The sequence below is a fragment of the Panicum virgatum genome, chromosome 7N, assembly GCF_016808335.1.
Source record: "Panicum virgatum strain AP13 chromosome 7N, P.virgatum_v5, whole genome shotgun sequence".
NCBI classification, from domain to species: domain Eukaryota; kingdom Viridiplantae; phylum Streptophyta; class Magnoliopsida; order Poales; family Poaceae; genus Panicum; species Panicum virgatum.
Genome location: NC_053151.1, coordinates 25,371,576 through 25,399,349, shown reverse-complemented (window position 1 = coordinate 25,399,349; position 27,774 = coordinate 25,371,576). Strand labels below are relative to the sequence as shown.

The 27,774-nt window shown below is 43.7% G+C and overlaps 1 protein-coding gene and 1 pseudogene across 3 annotated transcripts; both read right to left on the bottom strand.

Moving 5' to 3' along the window:
- Positions 1–6,010: 6,010 nt before the first annotated feature.
- On the bottom strand, positions 6,011–11,912 carry LOC120682392 (annotated as a pseudogene).
- Positions 11,913–13,235: 1,323 nt separating this feature from the next.
- Positions 13,236–22,061, bottom strand: LOC120682391 (pentatricopeptide repeat-containing protein At4g30825, chloroplastic-like). Of its 3 annotated transcripts, XM_039964273.1 has the most exons (4): positions 21,552–22,061; positions 18,572–19,407; positions 16,813–18,480; positions 13,236–16,426 (listed from the first exon to the last, which is right to left on the bottom strand). In XM_039964273.1, exons 1-3 carry the CDS (start codon positions 21,885–21,887, stop codon positions 17,970–17,972), a joined length of 1,683 nt encoding a protein of 560 aa, XP_039820207.1. In that variant the 5' UTR covers positions 21,888–22,061; the 3' UTR covers positions 13,236–16,426; positions 16,813–17,969. The 3 variants fall into 3 exon arrangements, with proteins under 3 accessions (XP_039820207.1, XP_039820206.1, XP_039820205.1); XM_039964272.1 differs by lacking the exons at positions 18,572–19,407; positions 21,552–22,061 and having other exon boundaries at positions 16,813–18,475; XM_039964271.1 differs by lacking the exons at positions 16,813–18,480; positions 18,572–19,407; positions 21,552–22,061 and adding an exon at positions 16,578–16,737.
- Positions 22,062–27,774: the final 5,713 nt, after the last annotated feature.

Below are 27,774 nucleotides of genomic sequence, written 5' to 3'. Positions count from 1 at the left end.
GGTCCACGCGATACCTGGATCTACCAGATATTTGTACGAATATTTACACGACACAGACGTAGGCGCACTCGACCTTGTTTGTCAGTTTTTTTTTGCGAAAATAACAAGATATGGTTTCGGGAAGAAAAATGTTTTCGAAGAAAAACAGATTCTGCTTCTCCTGAGAAATAGTGTTTTCTCCTTCCAGGTATAACTGAGAAAATTTTCCGGTTTTCTCTCTGAATCCCTAGCGTTTGGTAGGGATTCCATTATTTCTTTCCGGTTTGGTTGGGTTCTTCTATTTCAATACATGTTGCTTACGAACCCGTCCTTTCATATTTTCTCAAACAATTACTTCAATTCTCAACTAGCCTACGATGTATGCCCATCGTTTTTCGATTTATTTTAGCATAATTTCCCCTTATTACAATTTATACTAACATAGTATTAAAAATGAAGGAAAAAAATCTAAATTAATCCTTTGAATTATAGCCAAAGTTTGGATAACCCCTAAATTATTGTTTGGTTCATTTTACTCCCAAACTATGCATTTTGGTTCAAACTAGCCCTAATATAATTTTTCTTTTCTTTTCTTTTCTCCATACTTATGTGGAATTTTAAGCTGAAATTTTACAAAATAATAGTACACATCATATCCTATCTTAAAAAATACATCATATTTTTTTATGGTTATTTTGATAGGTTATGATATATGATATAAATTAATCTTTGGACTTCAAAATTATATAAAAAATAATGATGAAAATTATAATAAATTTTTGATATGCCTTGCGATACCATCCTGCATAATTTGAAATTAATTTTCAACTTGTGTTGGAGAAATATAAAATACAAATTATATTATGGGGTAAAATGGACTAACTTGCATAGTTTAGGGGGTAAATTGAATCAAATTATAATTTAGGGGGTTATTCAGACTTTGACTATACTTGGAGGGAGAAAATTAAACTTTTCTTAAAGTGAACATGGACAATGGAAATATCTCAGTATCTCGACCTCTTTAAACAAGCAAATATTTGAAGCAACACTTCTGATTGTCCTTTTTATGAACGTGCTTGAGCATGTATTTCATTAAAAGGAGGAGAATTATAACGACTCAACTACGAGAGAATTCTTGTATCACATAGTTACGGGACCACCAAGTGGCAAAACGACCGAAGCCAACTAGAGCGGCAACCGACAAAAGAAAAGGAAAAGAAGCCATCCAGCAGCCTAACAAACCTAATACAAGGTGGCGACCAAAAGCATCTAATCCTGCAAAAGAAGACATCGTAGCCATAGTTGTCGAGAAGAACAGTAATGGTGGCAAATCATCCACCAAAGATAGCGGGATATGTAGATAATTACACTTCCGATTGTCAACGCAGATGCTGTGATTTGTATAGCATGCATGTAAGAGTCGAGAAGTGTATAACCCGGCCCCATGACTGCGACAAAAGCAACAAGCCAGAAGGATGACCGATGGAAAGACGAGAAGAGAACTAATTGCCCTCACGTGTGCTTTTTAGTTTAGAGAGAACAAATCTTCTGAAAATATATTAAGAAAGAAAGAAAGAAACCCATGCTGTTGTTAACTGCATTTTACAACAACTAGATGCATTGCCTGCCTTTTCATGTTAGCAAACTAGTTGCCCTAACATGCGCTCTTTAGAAAGAGACTTGAATTATTGTTGTTAATTCTGCAGTTTACACCAAAGCCAGTGGCTTTATTTTCTTTATGGGACTTTGAGAAAAGCAGGTCACTAATAATTTCTTTCACATGGACATTAGGACATAGGATAAATACGTCCCACCTCGAAAATTCCTAATAATCATTTATAACATGGAAATGTCTATAAAGAAAACAAAACTAACAAGCAAGAACTAGGCACACACTCCTCCACGCTAAAGCTTGGTGGGGCTCATCACCATGTCGTGTTGACCAAAACCATATGTTTTTTTGGTGGTCGCTATGTATTGACGCACACTTGTTGGGTGCTCGAGCTCCTCTATGGTGACTCAAAGGGAACAAGATATGATGATGATGCTTGATTTTGTCTCCTATGTCTTTGTTTCAGATGTGGTATGATTAGAGTTGGAAGCAGGGGTGAATCCAGGGTGGGGCAGGAGGGCTGGAGCAAGGAGGAGGAAAAAGAAAAGGAGATGAGGGAGGAAGAAGAAGGAGAAATAAGTCATCCTAAATCCAACTCTTGAATCCGCCACTGGTTAGAAGAACACGATATGAAGGATGAGAGGAGCGGTAGACTTTCTAAACTAAGTGGCAAAGATTGTCAAAGCTGGCGTATATCGGTAATCTCTTTGTTCCCTTTTTTAACCAATGCTATTGTCTTTTCCTATCTTTGAAAAGTAATTTATATTATATTGACACTTACTAGTAATTTACACCTCACAAAATCATATACGCTAAAGATAAATGTAATATTTTTTCGATAGGAGGCTCAACCCCATTCCCATTCCCATGTGCTTCATAAATGTAATATTATACTCTTTGTATAACTAACGCTCCATAATTATTATGGTATCAATTACTAAACTTTAGATAGTTTGGTAGCAGAAGCTGGGATATGTCAAATAAAAGGGGTCCAAGGGGCTGACTACTGTAATGTGACTAAAATGCAGTATGTGCATGGATCCTTAGGATACAAAGTCACCTTTAGGGGCTAAGGAACATCTCCAAAAGATTACTCACCTCACACACCCAAAATACACTCTCTTCATTACCAATAACTATATTTATGTTTTTGGTAATGGTTATTGCAGTAGACTATCATGTTGGAAATAAATATTTCTGTTAAGATGTGATCTTCATTGTTAAGGAAGCGTTTAAACCACCTAAACATGATTAAGGAAACCTAATGACAAAACCCTAATGGGTTGTGATCAGCAGGCCCATTAGGCCCGTTTCCAGAGGCTGGCCCCAACCCCACAGTACCTATAAATATGAGGTCGTGATTAGAAACTTAATCATCCCATTCATCCCATTCTAAAACCCTAGCCACCTCAAGTCTGATCGCTAAAGGCACTGGAGGGGTTTGGACGCCGCTACCCTGCTGCATTTCCTACACCGACAAGAACACCTACTTTCTCTACGAATCAGGCATCAAATGGCTGCTGCAACTGCTAACGCCGGTATATTCCTCATTTGATTGATTTGTCATGAACTAGGTTATGTAAAGATCCTGAAGTTTATGTGCTTGTAATGTATGATTTGACAATCCTAACATACCAAAGTTCAATCATCAAGGATAGGATAGAGGGATGAATCCCCTTCATTTAGGTGATAGGTATGTGTATTTTGGTGATTACCAAAATTTTTAGATAATGGAGATTGGATTGGTAATTTACCGGAGCACCTTCAATCACCGAAACATCAATTTTTCGATATTGGGGAGAGAGGTGACTAATCTATTGTGATGCTCTACGTCACTCGATTAGTCACCATATGGCCAAAGCAACTAAAACTTAATGAGGTGATTCTTTGAATCAAATGCCACTTGCTGTTGACTGTTGTCTAATGATATGTTTAAGTGTAAACAATTTTCTTTTGTACTATCTCAGGAAACCTATATTCATTGTATGTAGTTAGCTAGTTGAACCCTGTCTGTGATCAGATACATGGGATGCTCATCGCAGATCATCACTCCATCTCAAACAGGCCTACTGTACTGATCTACTGTTTTATACTATTATGGGGTCAAGGTAAGTGATATTTTACTACCTTAGTTGTCCATATCAACAGTGATAAACAAACAAGAGAAATCATCCAATGAGTGTATCTTTGGCTCTCAGCAATTTGCAGCCAGGCCAACTGCCTTGTTCCTTTTAACACCCTTTGGAGTCTTTGAGAAGAGCGACGCGACCTTTCAGAAAGAGAACAAGTCCGTCCCAAATAGAAGAAGATTCTGTTAGTTATACATTAATATATCGAAGCCAGCTTCCATGCTTTTTTATTTCCTTGACAAAACCCTCTAGTTATCCTAACATGTGCTCTTTCATAATAAACAGGAGAAATTTGATCTTACATAGAAAGAAAATTTGATCTTAAAAAGAGCCCATTATGTGCCAACTTGTCCGGTGCATAATGGATTTGACGTGGTGGTTAAGGTTAGAGAAACCCACGTGATTCTTCTGGTACATAAAGAAGCTACAAGTTGGTTAGGAAATGAGGGGGAAAATTAAGCCGCCGGTGTTTTTTTGTCATGTCCTTTTCGGATCGACAATGATATTATCTTGTTCTAGCCTGTCAATTTGCAGGTTTTACAATGCTGATAAATAAATTATATTTTCTTTAAGATGCCCTTTGCGGTCGTGGTCACCTTATCTGATAGGAATTAGATCAAATTGACAAATTAAAACACAACGCATATTGACTAGTTCTATTGGTGTATATAACGTGATTGTGTATACAAACTTGGCAATGATGAGCACTTTGGCCATGCTTGCTAGTTTGAAGATGATGTAATTGTAGGTGATCTATTTGGCTCTACTGAGATGATATTCAAAGACTAAAACATGGATGCAAGAAAAATGCAGGAGATGATCTGAACCATGGGTTCCGAAAAGGGAATTGGGTAGTTTTTTTTTTTTGCGAAACAAGAGAATTGAGTAGATTGCTCATGAAAAAATATTAGTTCTTTTACAGTAGCAGCCAGCATGTTGTTCTTTGGATTAGCTTCTACAGCAAACGGAGAGAAGCAGTATAGCTCCATGTTTAGTTCGCAAAAATTTTTAGATTTTGGTAATGTATCAATTTCGTTGTTATTTAAAAATTAATGTTCAATTATGAACTAATTATGTTTAAAAAATTTCTCGTCATTTACAGTTAAACTGTATAACTAGTTATTTTTTTCAACTGTTTTTAATGCATGTGTCCGAAGATTCGATGCGACAGGTACTCTAGAAAAAATTTTAGAAACTAAACATGGCCTCAAATGTCTGGGAATATCACTTTGGATTACATTTTAAATTCAGAAGCTATAATTGTCATGTGGGGGCGGCACTATACGGGCCGGCCCCGCCGCATAGACGCGCCCAGGGCTGTGCAAGCCGCCGCCGCGCCCGCGCCTATGGCGCGCGTGATTGCTGCGCACGCAGCAAGTCTGTTAGCCGGCCATATAGGGCCTTGATTTTAGCGATTGCCTTCCAAATTGGTTAGAGGAAACACTATTTACTTAGCTGTAATCCGGGTTGATCAGTTTTAAGCAATAACAAATTATTTCCAATCTCCGTCTTCCTCTCAATCTCATCTCTTTCATTATTGGACGCTCCGGCAAACTGCCCGGCGCCATTACCAACCGAGGCTATGAGCTACTATGTAGCTGAGGTCCTGCTACCCTTAGGCCCAACGCCCTTGACAATAATAAGAAAATATCATGAGATGGATCATCTGGAACTACCCAAATGATTTATCCAGTCTTAGCATAGAGCTAATATCAGATTGAGTATGCATACCTGGTATATTCAAACTCTGAAAACAAAATTGGCAAAAGACTGGAGGTTCAAAACAAAATTGGTAAAAGACTAGAGGTTCTCCGTACATGCCAGGCCACAACCTTGCAGCTCATGTATCCTCACTATTAAGCCTGTTGGTCATAAGGGGGGAAAGATGTTGCCATCTATAACAAAGCATAAAGGGAAGCTGTGCAAGAAGCAACATTCTGGTAACAAGTTCATGTATGGCAACTTGGCAAGGAAGATACTATAACGAACAACAGCTTAACTTTTCAGCTTTGGCAGGATCATCAAAAGTAAAACGTGGCATACAAGTGACATGTTTGGATCCAAGAGCTATTTAGCCTTTAAAGCACATTTTCCCAATCATGGTGAGATCCACCTGAAATAGCCCAAATAATCACCCTTTGGGTGGGATAGTTTTTTGAGGTAGGCTATTTGCAAATAGCCAAAAACTAGCCCTCATGTTTGGAGATTTTGGGCTATTTTAGGCTAAAAATAGCTCTAGCCCTTGGATCCAAACACGCCCAAGGTAAGAATGTTACGGCTGAGATGAATATACAGGTAATCATCTAAGTAAATAATCCTTGGCAGGATGTCCAAAATAGGAAAATTTCTTTGCAGGGCAGCAAGTGTCAGAATCCATAATCTCAAGTCACATGGGATGTATTTTTCACTTACAAATAGCTAATTTTACAATAAAAGCTATGAAAAGATTTGAGAATTTACAGATAAACTTATCTTTGTGTATATGCACGCAAGAATGTATGGTACATCGAAAAAAGAATAGGAGAATTTGAACCTTTTCCATCCATTGGAGATGCTCATGTCCGGACAGAACTATAGAGGCGAGCATAAACCTGTTTGGTCCTGTGGACAACGAGGAGACTCAAGCCAGCTCCAATTACACAGAACACCAACATAATCAGAGAACTGACAAAGAAGCAAGCGGGCCCTTCACACTTCAGTGGACCACCTGCAAGAAAGCTCATGTTACGAAGCAATCGTGGAGATAGCAATGCTGACATCTGATGTTGTGACCTTGTTTCTCAGCTTCATAGTCATAAAGATTACTGACAATTAGGCTGGTGAAGATGAACGATCCTATGGGGTTTCCTAGTATGAGAAAATTGTACATCGCACCAAAGTCTTTTACTCTGAAAAGTTCAGACAGCAGGTGGCACAATAGCCCAGTGAGCTCCATATCCGAGTCCAACCAGCAAGCTCGCAATGTACATTGTTCCAGGCCAAGCCATAGCAAAAAGGAAATGCCCAGCAGCCATCACGATCTGAGCAAATGTCAATGCTATGTGCCTTGGGTGTGTACGCTCCCTGATTAAAAGAATACCCAATCAGGATTAGAGCAGAGATAAAAGAAAACAAGTCTTAAAACTTAGAGATGTACAAAGGAATTACGTCCAAACAAAGCATAATAGATAGTAGATAAGCTAAAAATATAGCATGAAATTTGCTAATTATCTAAAAGCAAACGTCAAAAGTTAAAATACAAGTGTATCCTAGACGAGTATCTGAACCGTATACCTAAACTTAAAAAATGGAGAACACAAACAAAGATCAGATTGTAATCTTTTTCCTGAGATGAAGTGAATGGTAGATTGCTTAGTGTTGATACCTGACAATGATCTCAGAAAAGTAGCCACCTCCAACACGACCAAGGAAGTTCCATATGCTCATCAATGACATGAAGATATGTGCATTTCACTAGCCTGGCTCATCTGACCCAGGTTATCGATGACTGTCAGCCCTGATCCTGACCCAAGCAAAAGTGATAGCCAAATAAACCAAAAATCAGCCTTTACAAATGCCTGCATCAGGGTGAAGTTGTCTCCTCTGCGTGGTCTCCTTTTGATTCTAACCCCACCCCTCGCTCCTGCTTCCACTAGCTTGGCCTGCAATTCTGCAATCCTTTTCCTTCTTCCAGATGGTGGTAATGAATCAGTGTCCTTAGGTTTCTCCTCATCCACCTCACTCAAAAATACCTCTGGTCGATCCTCCTTTTCTTCTGAAGTGCTTGCCTCTCCTGCCAATGCTTCAGACAGGAGAGTCTCTTCCATTGGATGCTCCACTTTTTCCGATGTTAATGACAAGATCACAGGGATTGCCATTGGTGAAATAAGAAGGACAAACAGAATCACAGTGAGAAAAACAACCACATCATAGCTAGGTTCCAGCAAATCTTGGACTAGCATGACACCAACAAGGTATGAGGCAAGGAGCAAGCAAACGGTGTAGATAAACATGAAGTTGTCCTTGTCAGATGGCCGTACCTGCCTGTGACCTCCAACAGGCCTAATAACAAACGTCAGGCCAATGGCAACCAGTGATGGACCAACAGCAATCATGAAAATAAGCATAGCATGGTCTGGCGTGTGTATTACTGTAAAAACTTGTTCAGAATGGCACTTGTTAGGCCCATGAATCCTTTCAGGATGCCCACTGTTGGCCCCCTGCTTTTTGGGAAGTTCTGGATGCTGTAACGAGTGAAGCTGCGATGAAGTATGTCTGTCCATTTGTTCCAACAAAGATAACAACACACATCTGCATAACAAAACAATTAAATGATATATGTTAGCCACAGAAAATAAAACAAACAACTACTAAAGTTCCTTAGTTTTGTTTCCTTCAGTTGAATGGGGAGTGAGTACAAGCCATTCTCCACCACCTGTGTTCACTTTAGTGTTTGAGGATGTTGTTTTCCAACTGGATCACATAGTGCTGTAATTTATCTAAAACCGGACCAAAGTGTTACCAAGTAATGGAGAAGTAGATAGATTCATAGAGCAACAGCGATACAAGCAAGAAAACAAACAGTAGTGCAAGCCAAGCAAAAATGAAGGACCACATCATTCTCAGTTGCTTTGGGAACAGGCACATGATTCTGTTAAGTAAATTGTGAGCTGATAGCACTTTCCAGTCGTTGCTAGAAAAACAAACATAGCTTTTTGAGGCAGGCAGTTTATAATCTTGGATCTTGCATCCAGTTGATCTACTAGTTCGCATACAGCTCTACGAAAACACATTTAATCGCTTTTTTTTCAGAATTGGAAACGTTTGAAACTTGAGCACCACAATTACTCCCATTCCCATCTCTTATAATGTGGCACAGTAAAGGTACTAAAGAGCAGATCCGAGCAACCTACATTACTAGTCGAACCGTGGTGTCAGAAAAAAAAATTGTGCAGGGGGTGAGTGGAGGATGGGATCAGCCAGGGCCCAGGGGGGATGCGGTGGAGGCGACGCCGGAGACTGAGGCTTGGTCGTAGGATCGAGCCCCCGGACGGCCGAATCTGCGGCTCGATCCTTCCGAGCAGCAGTGGAGGCGGCGGCGGGTTGGGTTGGGTCGGAGGCTGCGCGGTTGAGGGAGGGGCGCGCGCGCGGGGTCAAGTGGGATGGAGTTTAGCAGGGTCGCAGAGGCCACGCCGCCGCGGAGCAGAACAGAACGATCAACGATGCATGGAGGATTGAAGCTGAAGGGGAACCATAGCTGTGGTGAGGACTGAAGGGGAGCCGCCGAGGAAGAAGATGAATTTTGCCTCACTAGCATGTGGGCCAGGGTAGCAAAGTCCAACGTGCACTAGGATCACCGAGCGAGCATTCCGCCTCACCATCCATCCATCATGGCACCATCCTGTTTCGTTTGGACACTAGCACACGTAGCACAAATTTTAACTAATAATTAAGAGTACTCAATAAAGACAGTTTATAAAACAAATTCCACAACTCCTGCGCTACTTCGCGAGACGACTCTAATGAGGTCTTTGACCACTCCTGCGCTACTTCGCGAAACGAATCTAATGAGGTCGTTGATCGCACGATTAGAGATTGGTCACTGTAGTATTACTGTAGACAATCATCTATTAATTACCGTCATTAGATTCATCGAGAAAAGTTACACCCATCCGTGAAAGATTTTACAAATAAATTTTATTTAATACTTCGTGCATACAAGATTTTTTTTAACGCAAATAGCGCAAACCATCCAAACAATACCCCTGTTGCACTGTTAGTCTCCGGCCCACTTAGAAAACTGAGCTTTTTAATTTTTCATATAAACTTAACTTTTCTAAACTTTTAGTTTTTTTTCTTCTAAATTTTTAGCTTCCTGAAAGTACAGCAAGCAAGAAGCTTGCTGATGAAAAGTAAAGCTCAAACAAACCGGCCAAAAAAGTTGAAACTTGCAGCGTCCTCAAAAAAAAATGCAACTTTGAAGCCGGCTGCACACACAGGCTTTGGTTGGCTATTCCTATCGGTGTCATTTTCGAGATGTTTCATTGCAATCTAGTACTGGGAACCATCGATGCTAATAACTCTGTTTGTTCCTGATTGGCTGATCAACCCGACTCGTCAGGGAACATGATTGCCTCGTTGCATCGTTGATACCACATCGTCAAGTCCTTTCTTGCCAACCATACCATGCAGATCGATCACGAGCGGCTTCAAATGGACGCTTGAGAGTTGAGACGAACGGGGGTCTGTCCTATGAAGGGCCATCAGCCCATCACTTTCAGTTGTTTGTTACTACTCCTTGCTATCGCTACCTTATTATCTGCCACATGGATAAGAATTCCACGTAAGCTCACTCGCATGCAATCAATAACAAAACATACTCTCAATCCTGGTCTCGACAATGAATTGTAGCTCACCGTACCAGGCAGAGGGGCAGCGTCGGCGCCCGGCCGGTGACGACGAGCCAGAGCCAGCCGTAGCCGAGGGAGTTCTGCGCGGCGCCAGCACCCACGCCGGCCTCGCGGCCGAGAGCGCGCCGGCGAGGAGGCCCAGGCAGCCGCCGAGGTTCTTGGCGACGCCGAGCGCCGCCACCTGCCGCTGGTCGTAGCCGAGCCTCGCCTTGGTCACCGGCGAGATGGCGCCGAAGACGTACGTCGTCCCGGCCATGTCAACTTGCAGGTGGGGCGGGTTCTTAAGCGAGTCCGCTTAGCCGCCCCGCAAATTTGCAGTTTGTGAAAGATGAGGCCTAGCTGCTATTTCTTTGCGGGTCGATGCTAACCCGCCTGCGAAACCCGCGGACGAGAGCGCAGGTCCGCGAGAACCCGCAACAACCCGCAGCCTCGTCTTCGTCCCACGTTTCTTCCACCCATGGAAATCCACGCCGCCGCCACCGCCGAAATCCTCGTAGTCGCGTAGTCCCGAACTGCCTCCCCCTTGCGGTTCTCCCTCGCTCCTCCTTGGCCAGGTGCTTCTCGAAGGCCTCGAACGCTCGCCGGGGCCGGCCGCGTGGAGGAACGCAACCAGGTGAGCACCAGGTACGCCAGCACTGCCTTCTTTCTCGCTGAAGAAATTCTGGGCGAAGTAGTTGACCTGCATCGCAGACAACTCAGGCGAGTAGCTAGCTCCAGCAATAATCTTTTTTTTTGAAATAAAGAGCTCGAGCAATAATCTTAATCCCTGGATTTGGCGCAAGGTTCGGAAGAGCTGCTGCTGCAGGCCTGCGGTGCGGCTGGTCTTTGTGATTGGTTCTGCAGGTTTTTTACGGAGGAGCATACGACATGCGGGTTTTTGCGGGTTCCGCCATCAAGACCGCAAGGTTCATTTGATTAGATGGCAGCTGCGAACCCGCAAAAATTATTTTGCGGCGAGCTTTATGGGCTGGTGGCTGGCCACAACCCGCCCCGCCTGCACATTGACGGCCATGGACTGCGGCATCCACATGGCCGCCACGAACACCAGCCACTGGTTCGCAGAGAAGGCCCGAACCATGTCATCGAGCTTCCCCGTCGATCGATCGATCGACGGATTGGCCAAAGACAGGTTTTTTTTTGGGGTGCTGCTGGTGATCCTAGAGATCTGGGAACACTGGGGAGATTGGCAGAACGATGGGGAAAGAATGCAGATTCGGAGCAGGCAAGACAGCGTTCCTAGACAAACAGGGGAACAGGAATAGACCGATGAGAAACAGACTTCAATTTTTTCGCCGAAGTCCGAGGTGCGCTGGCAGGAGCGGACCTTCGACTACGGCCACACGGAAGGGGCGGATCTACAGGGGATTAGGGGGGGTAAGCTCCTACCTCTCCAAGATCCATGGATACTCTCCAAGCTCCCTCTCTATTTTTGGATGAAACAATGAAAAGGAAGATAGGAGGAAGAAGAGAAGAGGAGGAAGAAAGTGGGCATGAGCCCCTGTACATGTTCACATGAGAGGAATGATAAGGCAGTAGATCCAGCCTTTGTGACCTGTTCATCTGGCTTGTCAGTCAAATAGCCAGCAATGTTTTTTTCTCGTACCAAATCAGAATCGGCCATCAACAGCAGTCAGCCAGCAATACTTTTCTCTTATAGCAAATCAGCACCAGCCACCCACCACGGCCAGCCAAATAGAGCAATATCTTCTCATGCCCAGTCGTGTGTTCAGCTTCAATCTGCTTTACATTATATGTTATGAAAACAAGTTGACAGCCTAAAATGCCCAGTTATATACCAATACCAGCTCAGTTCAAGATCATGATCATCCAGTTTTTAGCTTATGACAGCAGCATACACAAGCTATATAAAATCCTTGGATAACATTTTGCAGTAGATATGATGACAATGTTCACTAGTGGAACAGAGAAAAGGTCTAGAGTTGAAAATGCATACTCCCTTCATTCTTTTTTATATGACACCGTTGATTTTTTTCTTCAACTTTGACCAACATTATTTAATTAATCAGTTAATTAAATGAAGTGAAATGAGTACCTTTACGTCTATTATCAAGAGTCTCTTGAATCTAACTTGAAGATTTGGCTATTTGCATAAATATTTGTAGAAAAGATGAATAGTTAAACGAAGAAAAAAAGTCAATGGTGTCATATATTTAAAAACAGGGGGAGTAAAAGTTAAGCCAGTTGAAGTCCTCCAGATTGAACCGTTTGAAAAGCAAAGCAAAATACACACCAAAAAAATGCTATAGATTATAAAATAGAGCCACGACCAGAGTGTGCATACCTAGTTTTGCTCCCAAAACAGAAGTGCACATACCTCGTAAATTCAAACTCTGGCAACAAAATTTGGGTAACAGTAAAGTTGCTCCACAGTCCAAACTCACATTTCAGACCTCATTGCTTTCTTCTATAGTACTGATGCTGATGCTTTTGAAACATTGCTTTCTTCTATAGTAGCTGATGCTGATGCAAGATAGCTAGTTAGCTACACTTCTGAAAGATAACCTACAAGGCCTGTACGTATGCCTTCGTTCAGAAGCCACGAAAGGTGCTGTTTGCCAACTAGATCTTTCACAGTTGAAGATGATCATACTGCTGTAGCCGATGCACCAGCAGCAAGAAACCTTTTTTTTTTCCTCCAATCAAATGGACTCATTAATCATTATTTAGAAGGTAACTTGCTAGTTCCACGCCAATAGGTAGCAAAATGTATCAACACTTGAAGCAAAATGAGATAAAAATTGTAATGGAACACTGCCATTTCTCGTGATTTGCATTGATATATGCCACTATGCACAAATGAGTCCCTTACCAATCCAAAACGCATCATAAATAAACATATAGATCTTTCATTTACTGTAAGACCATTATTAGCACTATGGTTTCAAGGTTATTGTATTGGCTATTACCCACTAATCAAGCTAGCAAGGTGCACAAATACTTATGGTAAAATGGTAAAAATCCCCCTGCAAGATAGAAGACTCAGCAATCATTTAAATGAATGCGAAAGATGGTATTAGTATGAGGTTAGTAGATGAAAAGGAATCAAGGCCAAAAGTATTTCTAAGATGAGGTAACAACAACATTGCCCGTGTCAGACAGAAGACAAAGTGAATTTAAAACTGTATTTCTTATTTGACTTCGATGTCTCACAAATGATTAAACCACTGATACAGTAAATTTACAACAGTATGATAGGTATGATACAAACTTCCTACTTTTATTTATATAGATTGAATTTCATCTCTGGACATCTGTAGCACTTACATAACAATCAGCTACTCTCTTCTGTACAGTAGCAAGCATGCAGTCAGTTGCAACTTGAAGACAACATTCAGAGTTGAGGTCATCGCCAAAGAAAACTCAAAATGCTTTAGGTACATTATGCTCAAGTTCCACGCCCTACAACTCTTGTTTGCTTCATCCAGAGAGACCATTTAACAGCTTCCAGGAAATTTTCATTCCTTTGTAGAGCAGCAATGAGGTTAGTATATGTCACCCTATCAGGGCTGATACCTTGAATCCTCATCTCTTGCATCAGTTTGACAGCCTCTTCAGGCATTCTTGCTATCCCATATGCTTTTATCAAGGTATTGTAACTGTACAAATCTGGTTCAACACCTCGGCTTTTTAGCTCTGCAAGAACATTTGCAACATCCTCTATCCAACCCCTTCTCCCATAAATATTGATCATTATGTTATACGTATAGTGATCAAACTTGCACTTTGCCCTCTTCATTTTCTGCAAAACAGAAGCAAACTCTTCCAGTTGCCCTGCCTTTCCATAAGCATCCAGCATGCAATTGTACGCCTCAAGAGAAACAGGAAACCCTGCATCCTGCATCCTTTGGACAAAATAATTCATACTGCGAAAATTTCCACTTTTTGCATATGCAGCAATGATGGTATTGTATGTTATGATATCCACCAGTCCCTGCTTGCGAGCCATGAGAAAGACCTTTTCAGCCCTAGTAAAAAGACCAGCTTTTCCATATATTTTTAGCAGTACATTGAGGGTAACAGTGTTGGTTAAGTGTCCCTGTTGAATCATTTCATCAAAAATTCGTGACAGCTCATCAACAGGTATAGCCTGCCCACAGCAGTTAATAATGCAGTTATACATGGCTTCATCACATTCAACTTGACTCTTAAGTATCCAGTAATATGTATCAGCCAACTTCTCAAGCAGGCCACATTTTTGGTAAGTCCGAAGCATGTCAAGAAAGAGGTATTTATCAGGAACTATTTCTTTTTGTTTCTCCATTTCTGCCAAAATTAAACAGGCATCCTCTAGTCGCTCTGCTTTAATATACATCCTCACAATTACACTGTAAGCAATCATGTCAAGGATAGTAGACGAAGCTTTCAGTTCAAGGAAAATAGTTTCAGCATCAACAAATCTCTCCATCATGCTGAAAACATCAATCATAGTGCAAGAAATATGGAGATTTGGGTGTGTTCCAGACTTAGGCATTTGACTGTATATCCTAACAGCATCATTGTAATTACCAGCCTCTTTGCAAGAACATATCAATATATGATATAAGTTCTCCTCGAAAGCAGAATCTTTCCACTTCTTTTCACACAGAACTAATAAAGCTTCCTCTATTAAAGAATTCTGTACAAATGCTGTTACTAAAATAGAGCACGAGGTGGCATCAAACAAAATTTTCTTGTAGAAACAAGATTTCAAAATTGAAAGAACCTTATGCATTCTTCCTACTGTTCCATATGCCCGAACAAGAACAGTAACAATTGATGAACACTGACAACCAGCTGCCCTCATGTCCTCCAGAATTTCAACTGCACCTTCACTGTCATCATGTCTTGCTAGTAGACTGATCATAGTGTAAAAGTTGGATGCATTTGGTCGGAAGCCAGCACTTTTGAGCTTCCTATAGTACGAAATTGCCTCTTCATATCTGTCTGCTCTACCAAAACCTTCTACCATTGATCTATAGGTGGTTTCATCAGGAGCTAAACCTGCATTACCAAGGCTGTCAAACACTTTCTTTGCCTTCTGTATATCAGTACTTTTTCCATATCCTGTAATTAAAGTATTGTATGCTACAACATTCAGGGTGAATCCTTTGTCCACCATGAAGTGCAATACCGATTCAGCCTCCTCCATTTTACCCTGTTGGCAGTACACATTCAACCTCACCAACCAATTTTCCATGTTTGGAACTACTCCATCACTGTTCATTAGAACAATAGCATCCTCAGACTTGGCAAAAAGGCCTAAACGTGTATACAAAGTAATCATAGCTGAGTAAGCATTAACACACTTAATGTTGCAATTCCTCATTTCTGCAAAAGTGAATTCAGCTTCTGATAGGTTCCCAGTCTTCTGGTAAAGACCCATAAGCATACCAATAGTAGACACATTCGGCTGCACTTCTCTATCAAGCATCATGCGAAACCACTTTGTTCCCGAATCAGCAAGCCTCCTTTTAGCACAAACATATATCAGCCCATTAAATGCTCGAGCATCCAATGCGCAGTCCGAATCAGCAACCATTTCATGGAGCAATAGTTCGGCCATCTTCCAATCCTCCTTCCAGGCAATCGCTTGCAGAGCTAGGTGATATGCATCAGCATTCCCCTTTAGCTTCCCATTAGCCTTCATCCAGTCAAAAAATTGAAGAGCCTTCTCATCATTGTGCTTCTCAAGATGGATTAGAGCAGAATTGCACTCCTCAATGCTGGAATCCTGGCTGATACAGGACAAAACCGCATTGATATCATCATCTCTCCCTACAGATTTGCGACCATGCCTGTCCTTTCCCAGGCCATGCTTGGGAGCTCTACACCTTCCCAACTTCTTACCACCCCGTAATCTCTGCCATAACTTCCCCTCTTTCTTTGTTTCTGCAGAGGCCCTTGGGTTACCATCTATGCCCTGTGCTATTTTTTGACCCAAAACTGATGGCACTCCGCTCCAACTTAAAGGTTCAGATGGAACAGATACACACAAAGTAGACTCCCTGCTGCCATCAGCATCTAAAGAGCAGACCAAACCATTCCTCAAGCTTGCCCTTGAATGGCTCTTCCTCCTTACATTGTCAACAAAGAACCCACGGCATGTGACAACAGTGCTGCTTATGCGCCTGTGGTCCCCAACATAACCAACACCAACTGGCAACAGTGAGGAACTAAACCCAATCAAATCCGGCCCCAGCTGCGCCGAGCTGCTGGTAGGATTGCGCCTTCTGTGTTCCCCAGGGCCAGCTGGCGTGCGGATCCTCAAGGCAGCCATCCACATTCACGAACAGGCATGGATTTCACACCAAACAATCCTGCACATTATAACAAATAAAAATGAATACACTGAGGTGCTTCGTTCCCAATTTCTGGGAACATAAACTACACCCACACATTGGGTGAAGTTGATTGAAACATGGATGGATAAATGGTATTAAATTAGATAAGATTAGCAGACAAACCCACCGCTAAAAGGATGAACATGACTCAGGTTTTGGTCTGAAATCCGAAAGAGCAATGGCATCAAATTCTCTTCGCTTCTCCAACAGATAGCTAACTTGTAACTAGACTAATGGTGACAGCAGTGACTCAGTTTGATTTGCTCCTAACAGTGTTTTCTTTTTTCCTTCTAGGCAGTAGAGGTAGTTACCCTAAACCAAGACTAACACATTCAACTCGGGGAGGTACGGTTGGCGCTCACCTTGGGGAGGACCGAAGGGGGCGTACGGACACCGTGCCGGAGAAGGGTCTGTGTGGGGGAGGCGCACCGCCCTCAGGTGAGGTTGCCCGCCGCTGGGTATTGTGGGCGCGAGAGGACGAGCCGGCACAGGGGCTCGCCGCCGGCAGATTCTTGGTCTCCTCTCCTGTGCCGCGATGCCGGTTGCCGGTGGGGGACTTGGGTTGCCGGCGAGTAGCGTGGGCCAGCAAAGGCGCGGTGGGGAGCCCCCGAGAGCGGCGCGCGGCGGCTCGGGTGACGGGGTGAGGGACTGGGGGTGCGGCTGCCGGCCGGAGGCGGTGGTTTTGGTGGCCTTGAACGGCTAGGTGACGTTTGGTGGCCTTGAACGGCTAGGTGACGTTTCGGATAGGGAGGGGTTCAGGCAGCCTCAGCCCTCAGCCTTTGACAGAGTTCAGCCTTAGCCATCAAAGTTCAGAGACCAAGCAAATAACTACACAACTGAGGCCCTGTTTAGTTTCCAAAAAAAATTACTTAACCGTCATATTAAATCTTCGGACACATACATTGAGCATTAATTACAGTTGGAAAAACAACTAATTACACAGTCTAACTGATTAGCACGAGCTGAATCTTTTAAGCCTAATTAGTCTATAATTAAACATTATTTGTCAAGTAACAACGAAATGTGGTACAGTACCAAAACTCAAACTTTTTCACCAACTAAACACACCCTGAACACCATCAGGATTCCAAAAAATTCAAACTTTATAAACTTTTATCAGAAATCAGTCAATTTATATACATCATTGCAATATAAGAGTTGCATCAATATATTTGCATTTCAAATTTATCTTTTAAGTGTTAATACGAATCACATTCTATAACAACCACACGGGGGACTTCCTCGCTGTTTTAGGTTCAAAAAAAAACATTGTATAACAGCCGATGATATTTATAGGAGTAACCGACAGTTCAAGTATACTTTAGAAAACTATTCCAAATCCCAATACGCCATATAAAAACAAAAAAATAGGGGCTAATAATCTATTTGCAAATAATCATAAATCTGTGTATATGCCATTATATGCAGGTTTTTCTTTACGAAGATATATGCCATTATATGCCAATACACCAACAAAAATAGCAGCATGAGGGTTTGGTATCTTCAATACATGAAAATTTCATGTGAGGACAGGCCGGTAGAGGTCAGCATAAACCCGTCTGGTCCTGTGGACAACGATGAGGCTCAATCCGGCTCCAACAATGCAGAGCCCTGACATTATCAACGAGCTGACAAAGAAGCAAACGGGCCCTTCGCACTTCAGAGATCCACCTGTAAGAAAACCCGTGCTCTGAAACAATCTTGGAGACAGCAACGCCGTGACCTGATGTTGGCGAGCTTGTTTCTCGGCTTCATAGTCATACAGGGTACTGGTAATGAGACCTGAGAAGATGAGCGATCCCGTGGGGTTCGCTAGTGAGAGAAAATTGTACATGGCGCCGAAGTGTTTCACGCCGAAGAGTTCAGCGACAGCAGCCGGCACGATCGCCCAATGAGCTCCGTATCCGAGTCCGACCAGGAAGGTCCCGATGTACATTGTTCCAGGCCAAGCCATGGCGAAGAGGAGATGCGCGGCGGCTATCAGGATCTGAGCGATTGCCAGTGCTACGTGCCTTGGGTGCCCATACTCCCTGTTCAAAAGAGTAGCCATGGCAGGCATGATGAGAACAAAGACAAAGCAATTAGTAAGTTCTGAAACTTTAGATGTATGATCGTTGATACCTGACAATGATCTCAGAGAAGTAGCCACCTCCAACACGACCAAGGAAGTTCCATATGCTCGCCAGCGACACGAAGATATGCACATCTCTGAATCCAACAGCCTGGCTCATCTGCCCAAGATTGTCCATCACTGTCAGCCCTGATCCTGACCCAAGCAAGAACGAGATCCAAATAAGCCAAAAATCAGCCTTCACCAGTGCCTGCATCATGGTGAAGTTCTCCCCAAGTTGCAGTCTCCTGTTCCTCCTTTCAGATTGAGGCAGTGAATCGATGCCCTTAGACTTCTCTTCTACCTCTTCTTGTGAAATGCTTGACTCTGCTGTCAATGGTTCAGACAGGTGGGCCTCTTCCATCGAAAGTTCTGACTTCGACGTTATCGTCAGGGCCACAGGGATTGCAATCGGTGAAACAAGGAGGACAAACAGAATCACCGTCAGAACTTCAACCACGCTGTCACTCAGTCGCAGGAAATCATGGGCTAGCTTGACAACGGCGAGGTACGAGGCGAGGAGCAAGCAGATGGTGTAGACGAACATGAAGCTCTTCTTGTCTGACGGCCGTGCCTGCTTGTGGCCTCCGACAGGCCTGACAACAAACATCATGGCAATGGCGACCAGTGCTGGTCCGACCGCAGCCATCAACACAAGTTTGGCCTCATCTGTTGTGTGCATTACTGCATAAATTTGTGTCAAAATGGCGCTGGTCAGGCCCAGAAATCCTTTGAGGATTCCCACCATTGGCCCCCTGCTCGTCGGGAAGTTCTGGATGCATGTAACGAGCGAAGCTGTGTTGAAGTATGTCGCGCTGTTGGTTCCAACAAATATGAGAACACACATCTGAAAAAACAAAACAATGAAGTGTTGTATATTAGCTTCTGGAAGTATAATAAGTTACATTTCATAAGTTTGCTTCATTCATTTGAGCTTGGGGAAAGCTAAAATGACCACTAGCGGAATTGCGCTAGTTTGGAAACTCAAATCTGTATATCCGTCTAGGTGATTGGGCAGAATTGTTTGGTGACACAACCGTAAAAGCAGGAGGTTTGGGGTGTGTGGCTAAAGTTGAGCGCTAAATTTTAGCATTTACTCCTTCATTCACAGATGATAGTCTTATTCAGGATGAGCAAAGTGACCAACGTAAAAAAACGTTGCTTATCAATTCTACCTAGAGCATCTTCAAAAACTTAGCTAAATCAGACTAACCAAATTCCCATTTAGCTAGCCATTTAACTAGTCATCTAGCTTTCCAAAGGATGGGGCAACCAACAGCCCCTCTGAATCAGCCTATCCAAATCTTGAGTTTGCATACTCTATCCTCTGCTCTGTTCACACCTCTGGGCGGAGCTCGCCCTCACCGGACCGCGCCGGGGCTGGGTCCTCAACGCGACGGACCGCGCCCGCGACGGCTCGCGCCGGCAGCGAAGCTCGCCCTCGAGTCCAGTCCCCAAGTCCCCGCTCCACCCACCACATCCAACCGCCGGCCGGTCATGGACTCATGGCCGCCCATGCTCCGGCACGCGCCTCGTCTGCTGTGCGGCTCTTCGACGCGAACTACCTCCTCCAGGACCCCCACATCGCGGCCGTCGCGCCCGCCCTCGTACGCGGCGCTGTTGCATCCGGCGTCGCCCGCTTGGCTGTCAGCGGCACCTCCGGCTCCGAGGTAGCCCTCAAGGCGGAGCAGAAGGGCAGGCAGGCGAGCAGAGTAGAGCGGGAAGAGGAGCGCGCCAAGAGGAGATGGAGAGCTAGGCTCCCTCTGCATAGAAAGCTAGCAGAGGGGACCATTTGGTCATTATTTACCTAGCAAAATGAAGCGAACACTCTGTTCGGCTCACTATGGTCAGGTAGCTGGTGCTGATTTGTTATTAAAAAAATACTACTAACTGACTGATGGCTGATGCTGATTTGGTGCGAGAGAAATCCACTGCTAACTGGTTATCTGACAAACCAGCTGAACAGAACGAATGATTAAAACTTGTGAAAATAAACAGTCTTTATACTGCCTCGTACATGCAGCCGGTTTCATAATATTGTGTCATTTCTCGAGGCACGAATTTACTTCTACGTACTTAATGGGCGTTGAGCTGAAGAGGCAATGGGTAGGTACGATCAAATAAGACTATCAATCTTAAATTTTCATATTTTGAAATAAAATTACCATCTATGAATAGAGTGAGTATTAGCATTCATATCATTGCTAAAGTTTCTAAGCCTTAGCTAAAGTTTAGCATTCCATATTAGCACTCCCTTATGGATGGACCGGTACTAAACTTCAGCACTTTTGAACATTAATATTTGGATCCAAACAATCCCTTAACCCCTTAAGGTCTTGTTTGGTTAGACATGGATTCATTCCAACGTGAAAATGATAGAAACAATAAGAGATATAACAAGAGATCGGAATTTATTCCGGCTCAAAAACTAATTGCAACAAAAATAGACTCATAATAGGTACAACACTTCTAGACTTATGGATTGATTCCATGTCTTTTAGTGTAGTTATCATAAGCCTATTTTATTGCAATTAGTTTCCTATCTGGAATGAATTCCGATCTATTGTTATATTTCTTATTGTTTCTATCATTTTTGGCTCGAAATAAATCCATATCGAATCGAACAAACCCTAATTAGTTTGTATCCCACCCCATCCACGTAAGTGCATATGACAGAGACACAGCCTAACTAACAAAAGTGTTTGGTCAATTGGAGAAGCAAGCATGTGAATAAGAAACTCATTTCTCAAACCGGAGCATTCACTTTTGAAAATAAATTCAGACTAGAGTCTTGACAAATACTAACAGAGTAGCATTAATTACTATCTTGAATAAATCCTCTAAACGTTATTAGCTTGAATTAAAAGCTTTCATAATAATACCGTAACCAAGCAAACCAATTTTTATTCCAATTTCGTCAGATATAAGTAGCTGGCAACTCTCAAGGACGAATGAAGGCAGGAGCAGGACGATGTCATGGCAATAGCTCACCATCGAGATAGGCAGCGCCGGCGCCTGGCCGTTGACGATGAGCCAGAGCCAGCCGTAGCCGAGGAGGTTCTGCGCGGCGCCCATGAGCAGCATCGCCCACGGCGGCAGCGCGGCCGAGAGCGTGCCGGCGACGACGCCGACGTAGCCCCCGAGGTTCTTGGCGACGGCCAGCGCGGCCACCTGCCGCTGGTCGTACCCGAGGGTGGCCTTGAGCACCGGCGAGATGGCGCCGAAGAGGTACCCGACGCCGGCCATGGACTGCACCCACATTGCCGCCACGAGCACCAGCCATCGGTTCCTGGAGAAGGCCCTCAGCCTCTCCGCCAGCTTCCCCATGGCGAGATGGAGCCTTGTGTGTGATTCTTCCCAAAAGATGGTGGTTGTTTTTCCCCTTTTATTCTGGAGCTGGGGCGAGACTTTCAATGGCACTTGGCTGATAGCTTAAAGCTGACTTTAAGACTAAATTACTGGTAAATAAACAGATGAATGCTAAAGTATTAGGCATAAACAAAACAACGCACATGTACACGCGTAAGGCGAGGTGCACAGCATTAGTGCTGACGATGAAATAGCAGTGTGGTAAGGTCAATCACAGATGAAAATGAAGGCAACGAAAATGACGGCAAATCAATACGAATTCTGTTCTTATTAGGAGAGCAAAAGAAGAAACTCGATCGCCAGTTTGAAAGTTACGCACGCTGGTCAGGAGCTTGCCACAACGCCACGCGTGCAGAACTTGAAAGGTTTGGAGAACAACAGCCTCGCGGTCGGCTCGTCGGCATGGCACTTGATTCCAGATAGCCGACACATCATCGTCGAACTTTCTTTCTTGGGCAAAACTGCCCCTGCCTATACAAGACTGCCACGGGTACAGGCGAGTCAGCACCAAGTAGGAATGCCCAATTTGCCCCTGCTGGAATATGCCATCGTCGAAAGAAAACGAGAGGCAAAAACGACTCGCCCTCACACCCAAGATCCCAAAACAGTTCGAAAAGAAAAAAAAAGACCCCCTCTCAAATCACAATTGAAATGCAACAGAGAGTGCTCCTGCCTCTAGGAAGAAGGAAAGTATTTTCAACAGAATATTTTACATATTTGCTGCGCCGATATGGTCTTTCTCTTCGTGTATGAATAATATTTTAGGCTAAACAAAGGAAGTATGGAATATTGAGATTGTGTATGAACAATTTAGAATTAAATAAATTCAATTACACTCTCAAACTCGTGTGCCGCTACTGGAATAGTAATCAGCAAAAAACATATGAGCACCTCATGACCCCATGATGCGAAACTCACGAGTTCAAGTAGGCAAGTTTCACCACAACACACTACTACCAATTAGATCGTTGCAAACGCCTCACACCGTCGGATCCCTTTGGAGCCGACGGTGATAGTAGGCATCACTGTCGGTTCTAATTACGACCCGGTGTGATGCCCTCACCTAGATATTTTTCTTCTCCATGCTGGTACTTTGGTCTCGCTCATCTCTCTCCACTCCTCATTCTCCTCTTCACCACTGCTTAGCTCTCTCCCCTCCTCACGCCTAATCCCTAGTTTCCCTCCCCTCCTTCTCCCCCCTGCCATCATCCCTCCCCACCTTCTCTCCCTCCGTCCCTCTCCTCCTCCTTCCCACTGTCGCCCCATCCCTACCTCCCGGCCACCGTCCCGTCCTCCCCTCCCCTCTCCCTCTTCTTCCCTATCGTCTCCATCCCTGCCTCCTTCTCTCCCCATCCTACTCCCCGTCGCCGATGCAGGTACACGAGCTTGGCACGGCGCAGGTGTGAGCGGCGCGGCGAGCGGGCATGGACGCGGGCTAGGATGGCAACGTAGTGAGAGGGCAGACAACACGGCTTGCGGGGCCGACGCAGCCAGCAATTTGCGCGGCGAGCAAGCTGGTGCTGCGGCGAGCGGGTTTAGGAGCGGCAATGGATCTACGTGCAAGCGTGGCGGCGGCAAAACTAGCGGGTCGACAGCGCAGCAAGCAGGGTGGCCGCCGGGGGGGGGACTACTTTTTCTTTTTTCCCTTTTGTTTTGCAACAATGGCATCACTGTCGGTTCTAGATCTGGCGGTGATGCTTGAACCTATTACCATCGACATAAATCCAACTCCCCAAAACCAGTGGTGATGGCTATTTTAAACCGCCAGTGATAGAGGATGCTGGAGTAGTGACATTTCTTGTGTGGGTCTAGCACTTTGCATATTTTGATAGGTCGTGTTGCTTCACTAGAATATATGGTTCTTAGTTTGACACTTCATCAACAGAAATATATCATGCACACCTCAAGAATTGAAACCAGCACTGATGTCGAGCACCTCAAGCCCATTCAGACTGAAGTGGGCTTGCTAGGTCACGGCATAGATACGTATTGAGCTGGTTTTGGCGTAAGTGTCCATGCCACCAATTTCGAGCTGGTTTTGATATGGACCGCGTTCGAGCTGGTTTTGGCATGTAATATGCAGTTCGTAAATTAAACTACATTTGATGGCTAGTTTAATAAGCAAGATCGTGGATTAACCATTACATAGTAATTTTTAAAGATGTGCAAAAATCACATCCACACAGCTGTGGACAATTCTAGTGGCCAGATATTTAACATTTCGTGTTCTAGGAAATTTAGGCAAAAAGTTGAACTCGAATTCGGCCCACACACACTTCATCAAAAACAACTACAGGTTTGCTGGGGTTTTCGGCCAGTGTTTTAAAGATCGTAAGGCGAGGCGAGGCGAACTGGGTACGCCTGGACGCCTAGGCAGCGTCTAGGCGACGCCTAGGCGACAAGGTGGCACTGTAACCCAAGGCGAGCTGGGTCCGCCTAGACGCCTAGGCGTCGTCTTTAAAAGGCGACGTCTTTAAAATACTATTTTGGGTCCCGGAAAAAGTCCTACATTTAACCTCCTTAATGGGATTTTCTATAGACTAGCACGATGCCCGCGCGTTGCTACGGGTGCGTGGATCTACATGAGACCACCAACTTTGTGCTCTTTTCACACTATGTAAAGGCTGTGCTGTGTTCACCCTATGTAAAAGGCTGTGATGTGACCACGCAAGGAATTGATTATCCAGTTTTCGATTGGAAGTTTGATTGATTTGTCCGGATTCCGATTAGAATTATGATTGATTTACCCAGGTTCTAACACTACGTGAGAAACACAGATTTGTAACGGGCACGGATGGCTCTTCCGTAATAGGCATAGCAACTGTTACTGTTATCGGGTTACTAATGATAGTATATAGGTAACGGGCGCATGCCCGTTAACCACAGCACAGAATCGTAACATGCCCTCAACAAAGCCCGTTACAAATAGCTGTGACCCGTAACACAAACTTGCGTTTTCTGTGGGCCCACAGAGCAATCCTGTAACGGGCATCCTCAAAACACCGTTACAAAAACTTGTATTTAGTAACGCTGCCTTAACAAAGATCATTACCTTTCATGATAAAGGTAACAGTTGTTGTACAGAGCCCGTTACAATATGTGGTTACCCATGACCAAAGTGTGTCTTACAAGGTCCCACTTGTCAGATATGGTAACGGTCAACTTTTGAAACCCGTTACCATTACGTCATATAGGTAACGTCCATTTCCAAAAGCCCGTTATAAATAGGTGTTACCCATGATCAAAGCGTCTATTTCTGGTCCCACTGGTCAGATGTGGTAACGCTGCTCAACATAGACCCGTTACCGAAATAACATATAGGTAACTGTTGTTTTCTAATACCCGTTACAAATGGATGTTACCATTGACCATGCGTCTCTTTCTGGTCTCACTTGTCAGTTTCAGTAACGGTTTATTTTTAACGCGCCGTTGTGGTGACCGTTACAAATATGTGTTACCCATGACGTTTATGGACCCACCTGTCAGTTGTTGTAACCCTTGCTACATAAAGCCCGTTACCTATTATGTTATAGGTAACAAACAATATTTGATGCCCGTTTCAAGCTCGGTGGTGTTTGTAACTTGCTTTAGTTAATACCCGTTACACATTTGTCTGCCACCCCACTAGCATTTGCTTGTTTTCTGGATGCATCCTGAAACCAGTTAGGATTTGGCAGCCACCAGCAAACATCACAGATCACAGATCACCCATGAAGCACATATATATACACATGAAGCACATATATATACACACATGTACACATCAAGAATGTAACATACACATGTACACATCAAGATACACATGGATTACAAGTTACAAGTATCAAGTTTGAAGGACACAGTTTCTGAGCATCTAGAACTCACGCGGCGGCATCTACTCGACAATCATAGAAGCTGCCCTTTGGGTCGATGATCTCCTTAAGAATGAATTCGCACAACATCCCCTGGACCATCCTTAGTGCTGCTTGATCTGCCTGTTTGCTTGGGTTGTAATCCTGCATAATACAATTTTTTATAATACAAGTAAATATCAGTTTATGAAATGAAATGCAGAATAAGAGCAGAGACAAGGATGATTAGTATATATACTTACAGAAGCCTTTTTAACCATGCACATGTCACAGAGTAGCTCGTACATGTTCAATGCAACATAGAATCCACACGCCATGCTCCCCGACGGCTGCTGAGCGCACTGCATGAAGAAGGTACAAAAATGACAAAGTTAAGGCAGTACAAAACACATATGAAGGCACCAGAAAGAAAAACAGACTGTTACATGGATATCTGTCTTGTGTGTGAGTTTAGGTTTGTTTTTTGAACTTTTTTCAACTTTGGATCAATGTACTCTGAATAGGCCCTGCATGATCAGCGTTATTGATTAGAAACATTAAGAGATGCAATTTTTGTGAACAAAACCTAGAATATACTTACCAGTTGACGACAGTTACTACATCCTTGAACTTTCACAATGGAAAACCTTTAGAAGAATCCAAGTACCAGACCACATTCCACTTCATCGCAATGATCACCAGTACCCAGTGGCTACTGGTGTTGAAGGCACCGACCACGTAGTCGTGCTTCATAGCCTTTTTAATTGCTTGAATCACATCATTGCTCTTGAATTGAACCACTGTAGCCGAGAATATTTGTGGGTCCAAAAAGCCAACATTGCATTTCATCTCCTCAGCCTGTTTCATCATTTTCCTATAAATAAACAATTTCTTAGCATGAGCTTGTTTGTAAAAAATCTGAAAATATCTATTTTAGTTTGAAGGGACTTACAATGTCCAGCACCTCAACAAGCCAACATTCAGACTTTCCAAGTTGAAAAGGTCATACAAGTCATTGAATCCTACTGTCAATTTTAATTCACCGTCACTATCAAAGTAGGATGCAGGCACCTTTGCAGGAATGTCAGTAGCACCATGCAGACTTTGTTGCATGACATAAGCATGCAAGCCTTCACAACTTTCCCCAGCAAGGTTTAAAGCCTCTTCTGACAACATAGGCTCACTAGGCTTATATTTTGGATTAGCCATAGTCCAAGCAGCACCAACGTCCATTTTTCTAGTCTGATGTGGGTCCAGCTGCGGCTGTTGTTGTGGCTTCTACGGCTGCGTTGATTGGTTGAGCTGCTGGGTCAGACTTTGGCTGAGCTGCTTCTGATTGGTTGGAGTTTGGCTTTCTATTAGCTGCTCCAGCTGATGTGGCCCCATTTTATTTTCAGGTTGCTGGCTAAGGTGCGGCTTCTGCTGAGCCTCCTTTTGCTGACGCAAAGCTAAAGTAGCTCCATCTGAACCTGTACCAGCTGATGTTGCTGCAGAGTTGGGATCTTTAGACCTGGGTGGTATAAGAATTCTCTGTCTTGGCCACAGTATGTGTTGCAAGAGAGAATTACCTATGGTTATGATCTCATCCCCTACTGGGATAGGAAGTTTGATGTGCCTTGCATTGGGCCACACGTAAGTAGGTTGCACCACTGCATACCCACTCTGCACTGGTACTGTATGGCAAGTCTATTGATTTGGATAGACAGTGGCTAATGCGAGCTCCATGTCACATCCGCCGCAATCCACAAGGCTGCACTTAGTTGGCTCTGTCAGCTGGTCTATTGTGTTCGGCTTAGGTGGTGGACCATCATTTTGGTCCTTGTCAATGTGCACATCCTCCTCACACCTACTGTTGTTTCCAGTTTGAGTGAGGCACAGACCATCTGGTATGTGCACGCCTGCAACTCTCAGCAACTCCATAACTCTGGTGATTGCTTCACCAATGATCTCTTCCTTGTCCGCATCAGACCTCCTCCTCTTCTTCTTCCTGTACATTCCAGCACACTCTTCGCCAA

Coding starts and splice junctions, on each gene's coding strand:
- LOC120682391 (XM_039964272.1), bottom strand. CDS start 16,392: ATGTGGATGGCTGCCTTGAGGATCCGCACGCCAGCTGGCCCTGGGGAA.